We start from the raw sequence: 21,088 nt of genomic DNA, 5'->3' as shown, positions 1-21,088 counted from the left end.
TATATATATATATATATATATATATATACACTGTATATATATATTAGTTTATACGGTTAAAATACTTTTTAGGGCAACTTTACGTGACAAACAACTAATAGCATTCAATATTTTTTACCACTGCAGTGAACAGAAACTAAAGGTTATCATAAAATGATCATCCAGAAATCTGAATTGGTTTGGTTAATAAAAATGACAAACCACAACAACCTTGCATGTGATAATGCTGCACTGGTGTCTCATCTCACTCTGTACATCCTGTGCCTTCCAGCTTTTTTTTTTTTTTCAGCGAACAAAAGTATTTAAGATTTCTCTAGTTAATCCCAGCCTTTGTATAATATACCAGGAGTGCTTTATGAGGCCGTGTCAGCCCAATAGGTGTATCATTTGAAGCAGACATTTGGCCAACGCTAAATGCAAGACATACTGTTCCAGTTAAAGCTGGATGTTCCTCATTTAGACTTTGTGCGATGTCTTAGAACAAACTGTGACAGAATCATCAAACTTTTGAAATAACATAAATAAGGAAAATGCAATGCTTTCGCTGCTTTCAGCTTAATGTAAACTGTTAAATGGAATAGTGGTTTTTATTTGACTTTTACCCATAAAAATCAGACTGAGGTACAACCACTCAGTAAAGACAAACCACACTGAACCACCTCGAGTAGAGTTGGCACCTCAAATATGGATAATTTTCTACTTTTCTCTCATAGCTTTGTAATAACATGATCTAAAATACAGCAATTATTTAAATGTATCAGAAAATAAGGTGCAAAATAATAATTTCCTAAAGTTAGAAAAACTGATTTAATTGATCAACTTTACCAAAAGAAGGCTATTTGAATAGAAACCCACTTAAAATGGACCATGGAAAATGAAACGTAGGAGCATGCAGATCTTTACCTCATTGGCTGGAATGGAAACAGAAGGGGCTTCAGTGCCATAGTCCTGCTCAACATAGTAGTCTCCAGTGTCAACAGTGCTGGGCTATGAGTAAATGTCACACAACAGATTCACATCACTCAAAATGTATCTAATCATGAGATGTGAATGTTCATTTATTGTTCATTTTAAAACAACTGCTTATTCTTAGCTGTTTATATCGGAATTTGAAATATGAGCAGTTCAAATGCAAGTAAAAGTAGGATTTGGCAAGTAAATAACAGCTGGCCGGTAACTTTATTACAAACTTCAGCATAGCAGTAGATTGTTTAAAATCACTCTGAAAGAAATAAAACTGTCTACAAATGGAAAAAAAATCTCAATACAACATTTATCATCAAAAATTGATATAGGATAGATTTGCACTGTTTGTCTAATATGCCAAGAAAAGAAAAGAAAAGAAAAGAGGCTTCATGTATTTTGTCTCTATGACAGTGTTCTTCATAAACACAATATGAAATAATGTTTCATGGTCAATACATTTTCTAAAAATCTGCAGATCTAGCAAAAAGTAAAATTTAGACCCTGCAATTGAATAAAAGTGATGTCACATGAGGAGAGAGAAAGGCAAAGTTACTGAGAGCAACAGAACAGTGGAGTGTAAGAGTTGGGGTAATAAATAAGAGACCACACAGCGTGAAAGTGGGAGGGCTGCAGAAAACCCACAGGGATTGACAGGCACCTGGGCCATACAGATGAGCAAGAGTGTTTACCTTGGTCTCAGTACCGATGTTGTCAATGGGATTTTCAGTGGCAGTCACTTCTTCTGTGTAGTCATAGAACTCATTATAATCTGTGTATTCAGTATTGTACTGAGAGAGAGATGGATGCATGTTAGAAAGAAAGACTTGAATTCAAAGCCCTTCACAGTATACAGTACAGAGTCCTCAAAACACATTTGAACACTTTTTTAAATATCTGATATCCAAAACGAAATGTGCAAACTTAATAGATAAAATATCAAACCAAATTTATTTATTGTATTTTTTTATTTTTAGTGGGCATAATTTTGAACAATATATCCATACTGTTTTGTGATTTTAAACATAAACTTCTATCTTTTTTTTTCTTTGCTTGAAAAATTTACTATTTTTATTTATTTATTTATTTTTTTAAATAAACACCACTTGATTTGATGTTTTGTTAAATAATGCTACAAGGTTCATAGGTTTTTAAGTGTGGCTACATTTTTAAGTGTTCAAATACTTTTTGGGGTGACCGTATGCTAAAAGGAAGATGCATGGTAGCACTTAATAATTACTTTCATTTATAAATCATGAACAACCATAATGCATAACAGATCATTAGTTAATATATATTCACATAGCTAGAAATATGAGATTATGTTCTTGTTAATGTTTACTAATGAACTTACTAAACATGTCCCGAAAGACCTGAATTTACCCTATTCACACATCTTTACTAATCATTTATTAATCAATTGTTCATGATTTTTGGCAGTAGCAACTATTCATAATTTGTAAATGTTTATAAGCGATTACTAATCATTTAGTATCTATGGGCATTGGAATTTTAGCTAAGGTAACAAGGCAATATAATATAAACAGATTGAACCGTGTTCCCTTATAATAATCAAATTGACCCCTGTACACTGTTGACCCTTTAACCAAACCTTAAACTTACCCATACCACCAAACCTGTCCCTAACCTTACCCGTATCACACCTCAATAGCAGCTAAAATGTTGTGCATTAACAAAAGCTTTTAATCAATTTATAACATCTGTTAAAATTTGTAGATTTTCAATAAGTGCTTGATCATATGGAATTGAAAGTTTAATGACATTTGTAAGCATTTTAACTTACATGAAATAATGTTTGTTTGAACATTATCTAATGTTTAATAAGTTTATTAGCAAACATTAACAAACACATTATCTCACGTTTTTAACTCTTTGAATATATATTAACTAATGATCCATTAAGCATTATATAATGTTTGTTAATGATTTATTAATGAACATTATTATAAAGTGTTACCAGATGCATTGCATGATACATTATTGTCATATCACACAAAATACAAATAGTTAAGAATATGAATCTATATTCTTGTATATGCCGTTAACATGATGGGTGATTGGTGAACTACAAAAGTTCAAATATTTAAAAACTTTCATTTCTTTGACCTTCTCATCCATTTAGATCATCAAATCAGTAATGACAAAAGGCTTAGTTTGATTTGATGTTTTACATGACATTTTAAAGAGTAAGTTGGTTGGTTATTTATCTAACTACTGTAACATTTGGCAGATGTTTTTAAAGCATTCAAAGCATTTTATGGTACAAAAGCACAGATTAAATGCTTTGAGCCAAACTGGGCCTTATTTATGAAACACGAGCAGAATGAATTCTGTGTAAATCCATTCGCACATATCCAATCACATTCAATTCAATAATTTGAATACAAATCATGTTTCATGAATAAGGTCCAATGATGAAGTTCACTATGGTGTAACTCTCCAGTGCCATCCCTATTGGAGATTCAAAATGTAATCTTTTTTTAACAGATACAAAGCATTAACACTGTGCCCAAAATAAGCAATGAGTGACAGTGTCATTTAATTAGTGAAAAGAGACATAAGTAAACAGTACAAAGTATTCTTGTCACCAGTGAAAATACTCACAAAATCAAGAAAATTCAACCTCTATAAAACATAAAAATGCACTTTAAATGTCAGATTATGTGGGTACGTGATAGTGAAAATGCTTAGTGTCTTAAAGAGTATTAAAAGAAAATAAAAAAGACTGCAACATGCCTGCTAATGTTCTATTTTATCATATAATTTTGAGCCACCTGCCTTATCAGTCCACTGTTACTCTAGTTTCGGTTTACGGCATTAAAGGGTCTTGCCAGGCTTGGAGCCTGCCATGGCTGTAGCCAGCGAGCTGGATGAAAGGCATAAATATCGTCCTGGGCCATTAAAAATGCGTCCCCATTTCCCACATGTGTCTTAAAGCATTTGGTACGGCGCAGGGGAAAAGAACGGGCCTGCGTCCAAAGTTCTCTGCTCTTCCTAATAGATATAGATATTAGGTTGCTGATGCTGGACTGCTGATAGCACTAGTAAGTTAACATTGGTTATAAAGCTATATATCATCTGACTATGTAGTTATGTAATTAGTTTTTATCACTCTGAATTAATTAGCTGATTTGTCCATTGGTTTTGCTCTGGCGTCTTCCACGATACGTGAAGCTACATTTTCCATCCCCTGTTGTGGTGTAGTTCTCAATACCCCAAGCAGCCGTTACAGTGATTTATCATCATGTTACAATCAGGAGTTCTTTAACAGCTGAGAGACATAACTTCACTCTTCCAGGTATTCCAGAGTTAGCTGTGGAGGGAGAAACTAGGCTTTCCCAGTGAGCATGCAGGAGTCATTAAAGAAAAATATATTTCCACGCCACTCAACAGTGGGCTCAGACTCTGTGGCAGGGGGAAAAATAGTTTCCACCATGAGCTCATTGGTTATTCTATGAAATATTATTGGAAAACATTGACGCACTGAAAAAGCTTAATATCGAAAATCAGACAAACCGCACTGTTTCAATTTGGGATTAGCAGAAGAGTTTAATCCCTCTAGATCACACTTGTGATTCACAATAGATTCCATAAGGACAGTTTGTACAGACCTGCAGCTCTAATAAAACATTCTGTACCACAATAATAGACTAAATAATACATTTAATTTTTTTTTTAGTTGATTACTCTACTTTTCAGGGTTGGAGCTGAACTCTGCAGGACTGCAGCTCTCTAGGGCCGAACTTCCCTACTCCTGCTCTAATGCATATATTTTTTTAAATATTAACATTAGTATGACAAATATGTGAAAATATGTAAAAAAAATATATATATATATTAAATTATTTACAAATACAATAAAATATATTTGTAAATATATGGTGGCCTTCCCTCACCTTGCCATCAAGTATCCACAGCGCCACCTAATGCGTTTATTTGTAACATTGATATTTAGATGAGACATTCATTGGGAAAGTATATACTGGCAGTCTTTCTGGATACGAATAGAGCTCGAGTAGTATTTTTATTAGACTAGTTGTTGCAGAATCAAAACCCAACTAGGTGATTACTCGTACATATCCCTACTAAACACTGATGGATAATTCAGATATTTGGCGATGTTTTTGAATCCAGGCCTAAGAAAGCCACAGAAAGAAGCTGTGGGTGTAGGCCGTATATAATCCATTAATACATCATCAAACAAACACACACACACACACAGCACACTCGTCTGGGTCAGATCCAGACACGTACTGACCTCTTCTTCAGGTTCCTGGGCCTGTGGTGTCTCCTGATGGGGGGTTTCACAGTCAGGGCTGTAGTGTTCACAGTAGTCAGAGGCTGCACGAGGGTCTGCCACCAAAAGAAGCTGCTGGATGTCCCCCTGAATGACATCACAGAGACATTTATCAGACATATACTGGATATATACATAAAAATGATAGACAGACAGACAGACAGACAGACAGATAGATAGATAGATAGATAGATAGATAGATATTGATATTGTACTAAATCAAATAAGCATGTGTCTGTGTGTCACAGAAACAATACGCGTGATAACATCGAAAGTAGCTGTGGGGCATTGAGCATTAGCACCTCTTTCTGTCATGAGCTTCTTTCCCAGACTCTGAAAATTTGCTCACAGACAGGAAGAAGGCAGATGCGCTGCTCAGCTGAAATAACAAGGAAGAACGAAAGCGTCTGGTTCAGTGCTGTGAAAGCACATGTCGAAACGGCCACTAATCTGTATCCCATTCAAAAAGCACTATTGTGCTCCATGGTAAGTCACATTTCACAGAGCGGTCCTACGCTAACGAGTGAGGAATGGCAAGAAAAATAACCGAGGCCGTCTATTTTTCATGAAAATTTCAGGAAAGGAAATAAGATGCCGTCTCCCACCTCGACACAAAGGCAAATAGCTCCGTGCACAAGCCGAACCTGAGGAATTCTTCAAGCGGGAACTATTAGACTCTGCTGAGAATGTAAACTACTGCTGGGGAAACCGCAGAATACCTCAGCTGACCCGCACGGACTCGGACCTGCCATGCCAAAGCCTGATATAATGCATCGTAAATAGGTAAATAAGTCAAAGAAGGCAGGTGTAAATAAATATACAGATTTCTTTGATTTGATTGGCGTATAAAGTCGAGGCAAGCGGGGTGGCCTGGGGAGGAGAATACTAACATGCAGACAACATTAAATTACAGGGTCTACATCTGTAGGAGCTTAAGGCGCTGGAAGACATTTTATGGTACCAAAATGATGCTTCCTGCAAGCATGACCAATAAATCCTTGTACACACTGGAGAGCTCTGACATCCCTCTATACAACAAACATCTCACGATTAGGAACACGTTTAGGAGGCAAATGCATTTTAAATGCAACTTTATATTTGAAAATGAAGTTGTACGATTAATGTAGGTAAAAAAAAAAGAAGGTGTTTTTCTCAAAAGATGTGGCAGAAATCCCATATTCACATGTCTAAATGCACAGTCAGAATTCCACAGATTTTCTCATAAAATCAGTACAGAAAATGCACAAGTCAAATTTTGTCTAGACCTGGTCATGTCTTATCTCATCTAAGGCAACTTTTTTCACCCTTTTTATTCCTAGGATTCCCAGATATCATGATTATGAGGGACCAACTACCTAAAATATAAAGACAGCAACATATTTTGTATATGTATAAATATCCATTTATATTGTATGAGAAAAATATTAACTGCAATATTACATAAACATGTTGCTTCACCTGGAAAAAAATGTATTTGTATGTTGACTGCATATCTTTTATCCACTATCCATGCATCCAAATTTCTGTTAAAAAATAGGGCTGTCAGCAATAAATAACTAGAATTTATTACATAATTTCTGACTCTAGACATTGAAATTGTAATATTACTAAAAATACTGAATGTTGAAACGGTAATATATGTTTAGTGCAATAACACTTTTTTTGTTGTTGTTTTTTTTTTTTGTTAAGAAACATTTTGAAATTTTTATTTTTTCAAAATTACAAATGTTGCCTTGGCAGCTAACTGTACTAAGTACTAAAATAACACTAAAGCTGAAATAAAAATTAATTCAAGCTAAATAGATTTTTTTTTTTTTCAAAATCTAAAACTAATAAAAATGATAAAAGCACATAAACGGACTCAAACACGACACCCTTGGCACACACTGAAAAGCAATTGAAACTTGGCTGACACACTGATATTCAGTGACCCCATTCAAACATAGTCAGACAAACCATTCACACACACCTGATCTAGTTCAACATTAATTCAAAAAATGTGTTGGCCCACTACTGACATTCATCTCTGGTCAAACACATCTCCCTTTTCAGCTTATTCCTAGTCTGAGTCCCATCCAATGAGTCTCCATCATTGGACGGGAGTTGTTTTTCTAAGCGTCTGGCACATCTTCTTCCTCACTATTGAGAACATAGGTAATATAAAAGCATGGCTCTGGACTAAACACTGACGGAAACAGGGAGATATAAATCTACTTTGAATACTTGAGCAGCCATTTGGGATTGCACCATCTTACAATGTCTGCTGAGTACTGTGTTAATTCATAACAGACACATTCTTTTCAAAGTGAAGAACTCCTTGTACAGCACAGTGAGCTAATTTCATATTCTGGATATTGAATATTGAAACAAAGGCCAAAAACTTCCAACAACAGATTGGTATCAAAATCCCCACCAGCTACTTGTTCTGGTTTGATTTTCTTCATGTGCATCACTAGTCCACTTAAAATCTCTGAATGTATTAGTTACATGCTCTATTAAGTCTGTTCAGGGTTAGAGTTAAAAAAAACAAAACACTAACATCGGCAAGAATTGAATACAATCCAGGCTACAGATGTCAAAAGTACTACTGTTATTATTATTATTATTATTATTATATTTTTTTTAAAGATGCAATGATTTCAGACTCTCTGCAGCCATAGTGCAGGTACCAACTCAATTTCAGTACCCAAGTGCTGTATGACAGACAGGCAGACATTTTCAAATGGCCAGCTAAAAAAAAATTTTTAATACATTTATAATTGTCTATAAATGTCCACAGACAGGACAAAAAAAATAAAAAATCTAAAACTACACCCTTAACCAACACATTCTGAAATGCTTCCTCTGCTTCTCAAATTCTTCCTTTAATTACAACAGGAACCTGTGGCATTCGTCTATCCTGCTGCGGTAATAATAATATTGTCAAGTGTGCTGCAGGTCAGTTTTATATAAAACCGCTCAGATCACTTCAGCCTAATGACCAGCACTATCATTGTACATGCAAGACTTTATTGGCCTAGCTGAACTAAAAACTGACCTATGACAAAAAGATAATCTTAAAGATCTAAACTGAAGCCTGCACTGTTTTTTGCATTTCAGCAGATATAATGCATTTATACCTGAGCCACTGATGTTTGAGTAGAGTGATATGAAAGATATATCTGCCTCAAATGTGTTGGAAATTGGGGATATTTAGTGGAAAAAAGGAAACGCTAATCTATTTAACAGCAACTTCATTAATTAATTCAATTACTATTATTCTACTTTTGGTCTCATTAACTAAGGTTTAAATCAGAAATTGGCAGCAGAGTTAAAGTTGAGTTAAGATGAATTGTTCAGAGTAAGAGCAATAACATGCATATAGAAATTAGATGGATTACTGGGTTTCTAGTAAAGATGATAAAATCTGCAAAAAGTGTGGTGAAAGAACAAGGCCTAAAAGTATTTTTTCAGTGACAGCGTGACAAAACTTAATGGAGTAACTCTGTAAAATGAGTTTAACACATGACATCCACCCATTCTTATCATCGCCCTTACCTGATGAAGTGTTAATGCCCTATTCTTCTGAAGACTGTGCAATTTACATGTCAGAGGTCAAGCCCAGAGAAGAAAGTTTGGTTCATTATGTGTGCAGACTAAACCAGACCAAATGTTAAATCAGTGCTTATGATTACCACTGTCAGCACTCTGTAATTATGACTTAAGGAATGCCAGGGATTCCTGCCAGTCCCTATGACCTGCCGTGTGACCTTTCTGTCACAACAGGCAACAGACTTGGAGAGTGAACATTAAAGTCAAATGTAAATTGACAATGCAAAGTAGGCTCACATAAAATGGGTAGCGGACCAAAAGCTGTTGACAACCTCGGGTTTAAATGAACTGGTTGACTAGTTGCAACACCTAAAATATACACTTAGGGTCCATTCACACAGAATGTGTTTTTGTGTTTAAAAATGTGAGACATGAGGTCTAGTGAAGGGTTGTCCAATCCTGTTCCCGGAGGGCCACTGTCCTGCAGAGTTTAGCTCCAACCCAAATTAAACAAATGCAACTGAACCAGCTAATCAAGGGGTGCGTCTCAATCAGCTCCCTAGTTTAGCAGTCATGGCACTGATCAGGGAGTCGGGCATTTTAAGGCAAAATACTTCCAATGCACTGGAACGTTCGCTCCCTGAAAATTTCCACAATGCATCACAAAAACCAGGGAGCATCAATGCTCACTACACTCCCTTACCATCACATTTCTGAAGCGCTAAACAGAAAACACATGAGCCAACTCAATAAATATCATGAAGCACAATATAATTTTTGAAAAGGCAAACCATTTTTTATGTTGGCATAAACACATAGCTAGACAAGTAGTAAACACATCTAGTTAACATTTATAATTAATATTTGACTGAAATGTTGTAAGGATATGTAACAGAACAACATAAAAATAATCTCAAAAAGTTGTTGATTAATATCAGTGATGTTCTACAACGTTGTACGTAGTCATTCCGCTGGAAATTGAGTAATCACTGTCCCAATGTGTAGTGAGCCAGAGTCCTTACCAGTGCACAGATTCATGTACATTATACTGAATCACAAGCTCAAAAGCTAGGGAGCTGATTGAGATGCGCCCAAGGTCTTCAGACGCACTACAAACTTTCAGACAGGTGTGTTGGAGCTTCTTGGAGCTAAACTCCAACTGTGACGTTAGCCCTCCAGAAGCAGGATTAGACACCCCTGTTCTAGTGAAAGTCACAAAGAACAGTCAGCCATATTTCAAGGCCTGGAGTCAGCAGTTATCCCTCCTGACACTTTAACCTAGATATTCAGCAAAGAGTTTTGGAAAGATTCAGAGGAAAATACAGAATGGAATAATATCATTGAAAATGCAGATTGTTTGAAAAGTGCATAAACAGCAACTGACTGTCAAATGCAGGAAACGTGGAGTATCTAATGCACCCCAGATCTTATTTCACATTTTCATGAAATACAGACAGTCTCTGTGGTAAGATGTGGGAAAAAGCTTTGTTTTATGCACAGGCAGACAGATTCTATGCACATTTTGAATAACACTAGTGTACTAAGGCAAAAAAAAAAAAAATCTAACGATGGTTTAAGCTTTAATACACCCCACCCCGACTTACTTGCCCCATTCCAGAGCAATCCTCCAAACAGCAGCCACTACAAAGTCTTGAAGCTGGCCTCAAATGTTACCTTATCACTCTACTGGGAGCCGTTAAACAGTAAAATATGTTTCCCAGCAGTGAGCAGGACACAGGCGGAGGCCAGTCGGGGAGAGGAGGATCCAGAGATTTAAAAAAAGAGGGAGATAGTAAAGGCCAAATGTGTAACAGCATATATACACTGAACAAAATTATAAACGCTACACTTTTGTTTTTGCGTGTGAAAAACTTGTTGGATCTTTCCCAAAAAGACTCATGGCTGTATTGGATCAAAAGGGTGCTTCTACTAAATATTGAGCAAAGGGTCTGAATACTTAGGACTTGTGATATTTCAGTTTTTCTTTTTTTAATAAATCTGCAAAAATGTCAACAATTCTGTGTTTTTCTGTCAATATGGGGTGCTGTGTGTACATTAATGAGGAAAAAAAATGAACTTAAATGATTTTAGCAAATGGCTGCAATATAACAAAGAGTGAAACATTTAAGGGGGTCTGAATACTTTCCGTACCCACTGTATGTGACCAGTATGTCCACAGGTGGTCTGACGACAGTACACTCTTAGAAAGAACAGGTACAAAAGGTACAAAAGCTGTCACTGGGGTGGTACCTTTTAGGGACTAATATGTACACTTTAGGTAAAAATACATACCTTTAAGGTACCAATGTAGAGCCTTTAGGTACAAAGGTGCACCTTTTGAAAAGGTACCACCTCATTGACAGCTTTCTTTTTTTCTGAGAAGTCCAGTCCAGTTATACAACAGTTAAACAATTAAACACAGGATAACTTAAAAAAGATGCTCTGTTCAAAAGTGAGGCAAATTACACTGTGAACAATGATTTTTTTTTTGTTTGTTTTAAATGAAAGAAAGATTATTGCAAGACAACTTTTTTTCAGTCTTTCTACTTTAAAATGTCATGTTTGATTCAATGTTACTTGCAGTTTCTTTCAGTTTATTTGTTCAATTTATTAGCAATTGGGAAATTGGGAAAGCAAATTCTACACCAATTTGTTTTTCAGTGTACTCTTAAAAATAAAAATATTAATGTATTTTTAATTGCATATCACATTATTTTACCAAAGCTAAAAGTGATGGTAGTAATGAATTTCATTAGTTTCAAGCTATTAGCTTAGCATAGCATTAACTGATTATAAAAAACTCTTTTAACTATAGCTTCTTAACATGCATGCTGATTTGTTTTTCACATTGAACACAAAAAGTGATTAAAGCATCTTCACACAGGCAGAACTACGGCTCTGTGTAGTAAATTCTGCTCCATCTGAAAGCACGTGATGATGATTTCCTGCTGATTACAGAACCGGCATTACTAACAAATTGCGCATGACAATCGCATTCAATTAATCGTGCAGCCCTACAGAGAAGTGCACAAAAGGTGATTTCAAGTCACAACCTATTCAAATTTTCGTCACAAAACACCAAGCTGAACACAATCTCTTAAACAGCTATCTCGGCCAAGTCATAGCACACTCTGATCATATTTTCCCCTCAGTTGCAGTTCCAGGTTCACACCTGCTTAAGCAATCTGCAAAGGCTAGAAACACAGATGCTCCAACATGAGGTATGCTGCTAGTTCAGACCTAGTAGCTCATCTCCAATGACAAACACAGCTATCTCACAAAAAAATGTGGTTTTACATTTGCTTGCAACTGAAATGTGTATCTGCTCCACTAGTGTTGCGAAACAGAATTGCAAAAATAATGACTGTTGTCAAGGTTTCTTGAACGATCAGCCTACAAACTGTTTATTCATCGGTGTCACTACAAATGTGCACAAGTACAAAGATCAGTAGCAACTATACACAAGTGTTTCAGACAGGGACCTCTTTTTTAAAATGGTTCAATAAACAAGAAGCTATTATGTAATTTACATTTTAGACACATAATTGCCAATTACTTTCAATGAAAATAGTTCCAAACAAAGCCAAACTAGAAATCGTGGCTTCTTTGAACCACACATCAGTGCTGGTGTTTAGTTTTGGAATTAATCTGTTTTTTTTTTTGTTTTTTTTTATGAATGATTGATTCATTGATTCACTCATAAAGACAGTAATTTTTCACCACCACATGTAACAATGTAACCTGCAGAAAGAGACACTAAAAGGTTCAAGGATGTTATGAACAAATTAATGGGGGAAAAAACTCCACCTATGTGTTATTCTGTGACAAAAAGACATTCATTTCAACAACAAGATGATCACACTTCTTAAAAATCGCAAAGATGACACACACAGTCATAATCTGAAAATCAAATGTTCTGCTCTTGATCAGAGTTATTCAGCTTAATTTTTCCATCCACTCAATGTCAAACACATGTTCTCGAATGAACACTAATTTGGATTCCTTATGACATGCTGTACTTCTGGCCAGAGATCCTTAAATCCATGCCATATCTCACAGGGCTGGCTAAGCCTGGATACTTCCTTGGCCAAGAGTGACAAGATATGTTTCCCAATTCACAAACAGTCCTTGCAAAGAACTTTGTTAAAACAACATGAATGTGCATATAACGTGCACATATAAAATGATATCTGAATAGTTTAGAGAAAATTTTTTAAAACTTAACATCTGAGAATATGTTAACCACATTGACATGAATTCAGACAAAAGTCAAATATAGGCTAAAGGTATACGTTAAAGAAGAAAAGTTGACCTGTGTTCTCAAGACAAGGGAATTTTCTTAAATGTCAAGTCGGGGTAAGTTGTCACACATTTCTTAAACCAAGTTGTGAATTGTTTTGTGATATATTTATTCAGTTTATTAGTTGCCTTACTATTAACAGTGGTTTCATAATGTTGTTCTTTACTTTTTTTAATTTTTGGTTTTCCATGTTCCATGATCATTTTCAATTAAACAATTAAAATTTGGCTGAAAAAAAATATGACAGTTTCCACTGTGTGAAAACTTGGCCTGTTATTGGGGCTATTTTTCCTGGACAATATCAGTGGAAATGTTCAGTTGCAGCTAAGTTTGTAACATGAAACTTTCAAAAATTAACTCACCCTGAGAGAAAAGTACTCTCTACAAACTAACCCTGGTATGCTTTATATACTCTACAGTATTATTTATTTATATATATATATATAAAGAGAGAGAGAGAGAGAGAGACTATATTGTAACCTTCACTTAGAAGAGAAGGTTACTATATAGTTTATATATTCTCTCTTAAGTGTGTCAATTTGCTGAAATCACGCTTGCCAGTCCAATGCTGCGATTTTCTCATGCCATTATCACAGAAGTCATCAGAATTCATTCCCTGGGCTGTGTAATATGAATATATTTTGAATATATTTCTTGTGTGGCTGCCTGGTGTGTAGGTTGTAACCTTACGCTCTCTTCCAAAACACACACATATACAAACAAACCCAACTTAAATGTTATTCAGCATAAGCATCTGCAAATACTCTCTCCATCTAGAGGAAAGGTTACAACATAAACTAAAAAGCCACAAAAGTCATTTCCAAAGAACACATACAGGTGTTTGAGGGACCTGGGAGTAATATTCCTTCCTTACTAATGCTATATTTCTTCGATTTAGCCTACATGCAATGCATATACACAAATATGCATTCATTTATATTTTGTTTTACACAAACGCCAATATACCCAAAATTGCATTTTACGTTTGAGGTAAAAACAAAGCAAAAACCACAAGAAGTTCATTTCACATAGCTAAAAACCTATTAGCAAAACTTTTGACAGTTCAACGTTTTCATCATAATCACACAATGCATGAAAAGCAACTCTCTTGACTGAAACATCTGTGCAATATTTGACATAGTTTCCAACATTATGAGCAATCGTACAGTGGATGGAAGAATTGAGAGATGAGATGCTAAGCAATTGCTGAAAATGAGCCCATTAACTATGGCAGATTTACCTCTCAGGCTGTATATTTTGCAGGCTCATCAACTCTCTGACTAACACTGGGGCTAGCAGGGAAGAGGAAGAAATAGGATCAGAATTTCAAAAGATTCCTGTGCGGTACAACATCTCTAACCTGAAGCGAAAATTTAGCATGCTGTTCTTATTAGACAACATTCCTTCAGCTCACATCAAAGACAGACTCTGCAGATATTGTCTCGCAATCGGGCATGCAGAATTACACAGGATTGCTGCGTTGCTTCGTACAGCAAAGAGAAATGTGAATAGAATACTTCAAGCTTTAGTAAACTTTGCTTAGTATGTGGGTTACATTACTGTTCTTCCACTGAGGTGTATCTTATGTGGATGTTTATACTACTGCTCTTTTATAGCTCAGGAGAATTAAGTTGCTTTTTTGTTGCAAGTATAAATTTGGCCTCAATGTGTCCTTTTCTTTTCCTATGGGGAATAAAAATGGTTCATTTAAAAGCAATCAACCACAACTAGCCTTTTTTCCTTAAAAGTCAAAGCATGTCACCATGTTTATAAGCCATTCGCACTGGAATCAACAGCCTTCCATATATGATAAAATGTGCCAAATATGTATAGTAGTTTAATTGTAAATATATTGGCTGCAATGCTCTTTTGTTCAAAAACTCTGTATTGAAAAGTCATCAGCATCTTTTCGTGATTTATGGGCAAATAAAACCCACTGACATGCCGTCATTTGAAAGTGAAATGAAAGGCTCTTGACAAACATTATTTGACTGAGCAGTAAATCAAATCATTTGCCAATTTCCTGCTTAGCATCATTCATACGGATTCGACACACACTACAACAGTGTGAGTATTCATTGTGGCCAAATGTAAGTAAGCCAAATTTAAGTGGCTAAATAGTTCCTTCTCTCACAGAAAAAAAAACAAAAACTGTCATTGGGGTGGTACTTTCAAAAGATACTAATAAGTACACATTTGGTATTAACATGCACCCTTTAAGGGTAAATAATGTACAAATGTGTAACTTTTGAAATGGTATCACACAAGTGACAGCTGTGGTACCTTTTTTTCTTTTTTCTGAGAGTGTATCATTGGACTGCCAACACAAATCATAACAAGAATGGACTGTATCCACCAGGGTTTTTGCTTGCCTCAAAAACTTCCTCGTCCAGGATTCTGGTCCCAAAGACTGTGATGCCATCGGTGTTAATGATTGTGTGGTCACTTCTGCTTAGTGGTTTAGAAATCTTCTTCTTACAGTCCACAATCATTGTGACGGTCTTCTTTTCGATGCTAATAGCCACACGGTGCCACCTATCGGTTGGGAGGAAATTGAGTGGGAAAGACAACAAAGAAGAACCATGAAGTTTGTGATTGCTCAGTTTGTAGAATGATATATGTTTACTTTCCCTTGCATAACCAAAACGCATGTTCGGTTCTTTATACAGTGAGAAAAACATCTGCCCGCCATTGAGGGAGGTTTGTATTAGTACAGGATGTTCCTAAATAAAATCATTTAAACGGAAAAGACAAACAGCATTCTCTCCATGTGCATTTAAAAAGGCATTTTACTAAGCATCGCCTCTCATATTGACTCAATTATAAATATTTCACAAGCTGTTTTTTGTTTAATACCATGTTTTCTCAAATTGAAAAAAAAAGGTTTACATTACATGAATTGTGAGAATACACCATTGTTTTATTGCATGTAAACCTCAATGTGGCTAATCAAAAGCACAGAAACTTACAGCCATTCTTGTTTCTTTTAAAGTAAATGTTTGCTTTGCTAAATTAGTTACATATGACTGCGTATTCATAGTTTTCCTACTTTAATTATATCTATATAGATAAATAAATGAGTAAGCTGATGGCAAATAGTACCAATAATAAACACAGTGGACTAAACTAGCCACTAGGAAAAATTCATAAGCAAATTGTATAACCAATTCAAACACATTCAACGGCCAGTTGATGAAAACTGTACTACAGCTTGTTTGAAACACAAAAAAGATGGTATGGCCCATTAAAAAAAAAAGATTACTTCTGAAATTGATGTATTATACTGTACTACTCTGAAGAAAAAAGTTTCAACTGTTTAGACCAAAAACCTTCACACAAATCAAAAATATACAAATAAAGAGTCAACTTGCTTTCCATCTGCAAGGTTAATGGCACGGAAAAGGGGGTAATCCTCAGGAGCGGGCTTCCCATGCTGATCCTCATACAGGAAGACCGGCGCACGGCCCACCTCCACTCCCAGCTGCTGGATGCCCTGCTCGTTGTATACAGACAAAAGGAAGGACTGTACTCCCGCCTTTGGTTTGATAGTCATAAGGATGGAGAAGTCCTGAGGGAATACTCCTCCTGAAGACACAGGAAAGGCATTGTAGGTTAAACATCAGCTGTTATTGATTATTCATACTCTTGTCTTCCTTTCCATGGCATTGATGAGCTAAGACTATATTATATCAGACAGTGTACTGTGATCTAAACGGGCCTTGTAATATGCAGTGGCCCTTTTACAGCAACCCATTCTACACATCGTTTGCAGGGGATGGTTTAATGAAGTATGAAACGGTTTGTCTTTTCTGTTGGCACATTAACTTTACTAGGTGTCAGATGACATACTAGATTTACAATTAAATGGGTTGCATGAGCACTGGAGTGGAACTAAATCTCAAACTATTTATCTCTGAAGTGCTGTACACTTTGCCAGCCTTGAGGAAGATTTATTTTATTTTATTTTTTTATGCCAACATACTATTTTGCTGAAATTTCCAGTCCTAAAATCATAAGATTTGGAGGCGAGGTTTGGAGGATTTTATTTTAGCCCAAAATCACAGAAAACGAATTGTTAATTTAATCTCCTGCTATTTTGTGCCGCTGTTACCCTTTGCAGTCTGGCCAATTTGGAAGATACCCAACACACACAGAACCGAAGGTCCGAGTTAATGTGACTAAACTAGTAAATGTAAATTATGTTGATGTTATAGGCTGAGCAAATACTTATTTCAACATCCCATTCGTAAAAACTTTACTCAAAACTGTGTTAACCATGGACTGCAGGAGACATATGGCACACTGATTTTGTGAATGATTAGCATTACTATGTCAAATGGCCTTCAGTTTAATTAGTATGTAACAGTTCACCATCTGTGATATGCTACAAACAACATAACAGCTTATGTTACAGAACTAACAGCAGCAACAGTTAACAGCAGTTTGGATCTGTTCAGCTAGTCATGGATGAATTAGCAAGAAACACTGGTCAAAAGTTACCAACCCAGGCGTATTAGGAAATTGTCCTGGTGGCGACATTTCTGCAAAGTGACATTGTTTTTTGCATGCTGCCACAGTGAAATGTCCAGTAAGTGGTGCTAAATGTGCGTTCAGTTTTATTTGAAACAGATTAATGTGAATCTGGCTACATTTTATTATGTTGGTTGCTGTCAGTATTGTGGCAGTTTGGAAATGAAATATCCAGTGAGTGGAGCTAAAAGGTTAAAGCTCTTTGAGCTCTTACAGGACTTGTACCTGAATGCTCCACATCACAGGTCAACACTGTACAAGGTGAGCTACCGAGCAAGTTTACTACTTCAGAAAAGCCATACATATGGAGTTGGTTATGCAATGCAATTTTCAAAATATATTAGTTTACAAAACATGCACTATGGTAAAAGTGTTCTAGGGTCACAACAGTTCCCATTCAAGGGAACTTCGAACTGCGTCCTCTAGGGGTCGCTATGGGGAAACGCCTCGTCGTGACCCGTGTCTGAAGCATACATTGAAAAAACACCAACAACACGTTGGCCGGCGACAGCCCGTGACGTCACTACCGGTGCGAATATAGTATAAATAGGCGCCGGGAGAACATGTCATTCTCTTCTTCGTCTTCACTGACCGTTTTGTTTGAAGCGTGCATTTCCGTGGTAAGAGCGATCTATATTCCTATCGTTATGGCGAGCACTAGCAAAGCGTTTAGAGGGTGTGTGCATCCGCGTCGTCGTTATTTGATACCTGATGACACACACGATCTCTGCGTTGTTTGTTTGGGCAAAGAGCAAGCATGCGATGTCCTTGAGGGGGCAATGTTTCATTGCGAGCGTATTTTAATAGTGTTGTTGGTGTTTTTTCAATGTATGCTTCAGACACGGGTCACGACGAGGCATTTCCCCATAGCGACCCCTAGAGGACGCAGTGTCTCGTTCCCTACTCAGGGAACCATGGTTACATAAGTAACCTGAGACGTTTTGTGCAAGGAACTGTGCAAAAAAGAACTAAAAGTTGGTGTTTAACTGTCACTTGTGTTTATGTCAGCTGGAACTGCAGCCTTTACGAAAATTTACCATGAATTTATTATAGTAAAAGTGTAGTGCCGTTTTTTTGGCGTATTGACTACCATTACAGTTTTTCTGAATTGCTAAAACGCTAAACCCCAATCTCTGAACCAAATTCTCACTAGCTTAAACAAATTTGTCGAATAAAGCTAAAAGTTAAAAGCAGCTCGTAAGTGAAGCACAGTTGTCATCGTTTACAGACAACGATTCAAAAGTGTTCACACTTGTTTCTAATGATGTGATCAAACCAACTGCACATAATATGAGCTAGTTCAGAGTGCACAAGTGACACAGGTGACTGAATGATGATACGAATAACAGATGGAAACAATCTGAGAAGGAGAGGAGGAAGAGTACATGTAAGAAGTGAAGGATGAGGAGGCAGAGTAAAGTTTAGAGAACGTCATCAAGGCTGGATCTGTCAGACCAAAGGGTTTTTTCTCTTTGTCTAGCAAAAAAGACAACATCACTTGTGATGTAGACAAAGTCCTCAGGCCGGACTCAAGCACAAAGACATGATGCTGAGACAGAATGAATCTCTCATTGACCCTGATTTTATGATTGCACAACTTACAGTATTTGGTGAACAAACATTATTAGCATCAACAGCTTTGCTACATCAAACCAAAACAATATTTGTTCAGTTATTTTCATTTGTACATCTAATTTAACTAAAGGCAATAATTCTGTTATCAAGCAGCTAGATTAGAAATTAGGAAAAGTCTACGAGGGAAAAATTAAGCAGCACTATCCAAATATACCTTTCATTTGTCACGCAGATGAGAATGGTGATTCTGGTGTGAAACTACTGTTATATGGGGGAAAAAAAACTTGTGAAACGGAAATAAATGTCCAGCCGTTTATTTTTCACAATTGCTTCCAAGTACAGTTGGGTTATTATGTAATTTTATTACACTATCCAAGTTTAAAAACAAGAAGTCAGTTTCAATATGTATTGTTAACCTCAAGTAGACTGCTTTCCTTATGAAATGTCCTTATCTTGCCTTGAATTGTGTGGAGTGAGTATATCTACAGTCAATTATCGTTTAGCAAGTGAGGACATTTATAGGCCACATCTTGCCATTTGTTGATATGGACATGAACAAACAAACTCCCATAAAATCCCCCTTCGTTGGTGCCATACGTCATTTGGCAACAACGCTAACTCTGACTGACGGCTTTACTGTACCTAATTCCCTGCCATCGCATGTGTGCTGTGACCGTCCAATGAAGCAATTGTACTTTTACGAGGAACCCGAGCAGCATAGCAGTAAAGATGTGAAGAAATATCCAGTAGGGATAATTGACCCCCTACATGCAGATCCATCTACAAAGCCAAACATTCCAGGAGTTAAAGTCACTGGTGTTGGTCACTGCCCTTCTACGGTTATGGCAGCTCAGCATGACCCAGACTTTACACCAATATGTTAGGTACATACTTCATCATGTTGCTACTACCAATGTCATGTATAAAAGGTTCTGGTTTCGCTCAGCCTGCACCCCACAAATGTCTCATTTCTAATGATCCTTAACAAATATATTCTAATGCTTAAGATTTATGATATGATTAATATGGCAATTTAGAGGCTGGTACTGTAAAGTGGACTCCGAGCAGCACTGCAATGTCACACTGATTTATTGCTCTGCTCGAGTCTTTTAGGCTTCGTCTTTGATTCCGTGAAAAGGAAAAGTTCCGACCTCACTTGAGACTGATGAATGAGCATGTACGCAAGGTCAGGGAGATAAGAGTATCAGCTGGGTTACTTACATCCATCACTATCCAAACACAACTTTGTGTCCTTAAGACGCATCTGTTTGTCATCACCATTGCGAATGTTGTGGTCGAGGATGCCGAGTTGTGTGAAGTCTCTGATTCTCAGGAGGTTTAAGGGAACAGAGGCTGAATGGATGACTAGCACATAAATACTCCTATTCTGACTCCCCCGCTACCAGAGACTACAACAACTTCTCAGAGCAAATGGACATATTTGTCTGCTGGTCAGGCAGCAGACAGGAAGTATCTCTTTCAAAGGCCTAAAAACAATAAACCATATAAACAGAATGACTATAGTTGCTAAGACTCATTACTCTCTCTCTCAGGACTCAGTGTTTTGACATCACAAAAAGGCTAATTTTCCACCCTGTCCCTCTGAACCAAGGCTGGGAAAGCACTTCCGAAGAATTATACTGAAGTCTTTTGATAAAACCAGCAAAACCTTTATAAAATATGAAGGACGATGAGCTGCATTTGTTAAAAATAGACACTGGGGAAAAGTCACTCAGACGCCTGGTCATCACAGTTACATTTAATTATATTTTAAGGTCAAGAGCAGAAAAAAAAAAAGCTGATAATTCTTCTCTTGCTACAGTAGTTAATGTAAAAAACTAAATTTGACTTTTTTTTTTTTTTCATTATTT

At 36.5% G+C, this 21,088-nt stretch overlaps 1 protein-coding gene across 1 annotated transcript in view; it reads right to left on the bottom strand.

Annotated features, from left to right (window-relative positions):
- LOC107745694 (collagen alpha-1(XI) chain-like) overlaps positions 1 to 21,088 on the bottom strand; it is a 91,483-nt gene that overhangs the window by 63,851 nt on the left and 6,544 nt on the right. The window contains exons 3-7 of the mRNA XM_016559613.1: positions 16,484 to 16,697; positions 15,485 to 15,647; positions 5,243 to 5,368; positions 1,656 to 1,754; positions 904 to 987 (exon numbers count right to left, since the gene is read on the bottom strand). Coding sequence (XP_016415099.1) covers positions 904 to 987; positions 1,656 to 1,754; positions 5,243 to 5,368; positions 15,485 to 15,647; positions 16,484 to 16,697 — 686 coding nt within the window. The remainder of the gene's footprint in view (positions 1 to 903; positions 988 to 1,655; positions 1,755 to 5,242; positions 5,369 to 15,484; positions 15,648 to 16,483; positions 16,698 to 21,088) is intronic.

Source organism: Sinocyclocheilus rhinocerous, unplaced genomic scaffold, assembly GCF_001515625.1.
Source record: "Sinocyclocheilus rhinocerous isolate Xijiao unplaced genomic scaffold, SAMN03320098_v1.1 scaffold2092, whole genome shotgun sequence".
Classification (NCBI taxonomy): domain Eukaryota; kingdom Metazoa; phylum Chordata; class Actinopteri; order Cypriniformes; family Cyprinidae; genus Sinocyclocheilus; species Sinocyclocheilus rhinocerous.
This window is presented reverse-complemented; position numbering and strand designations above follow the sequence as displayed.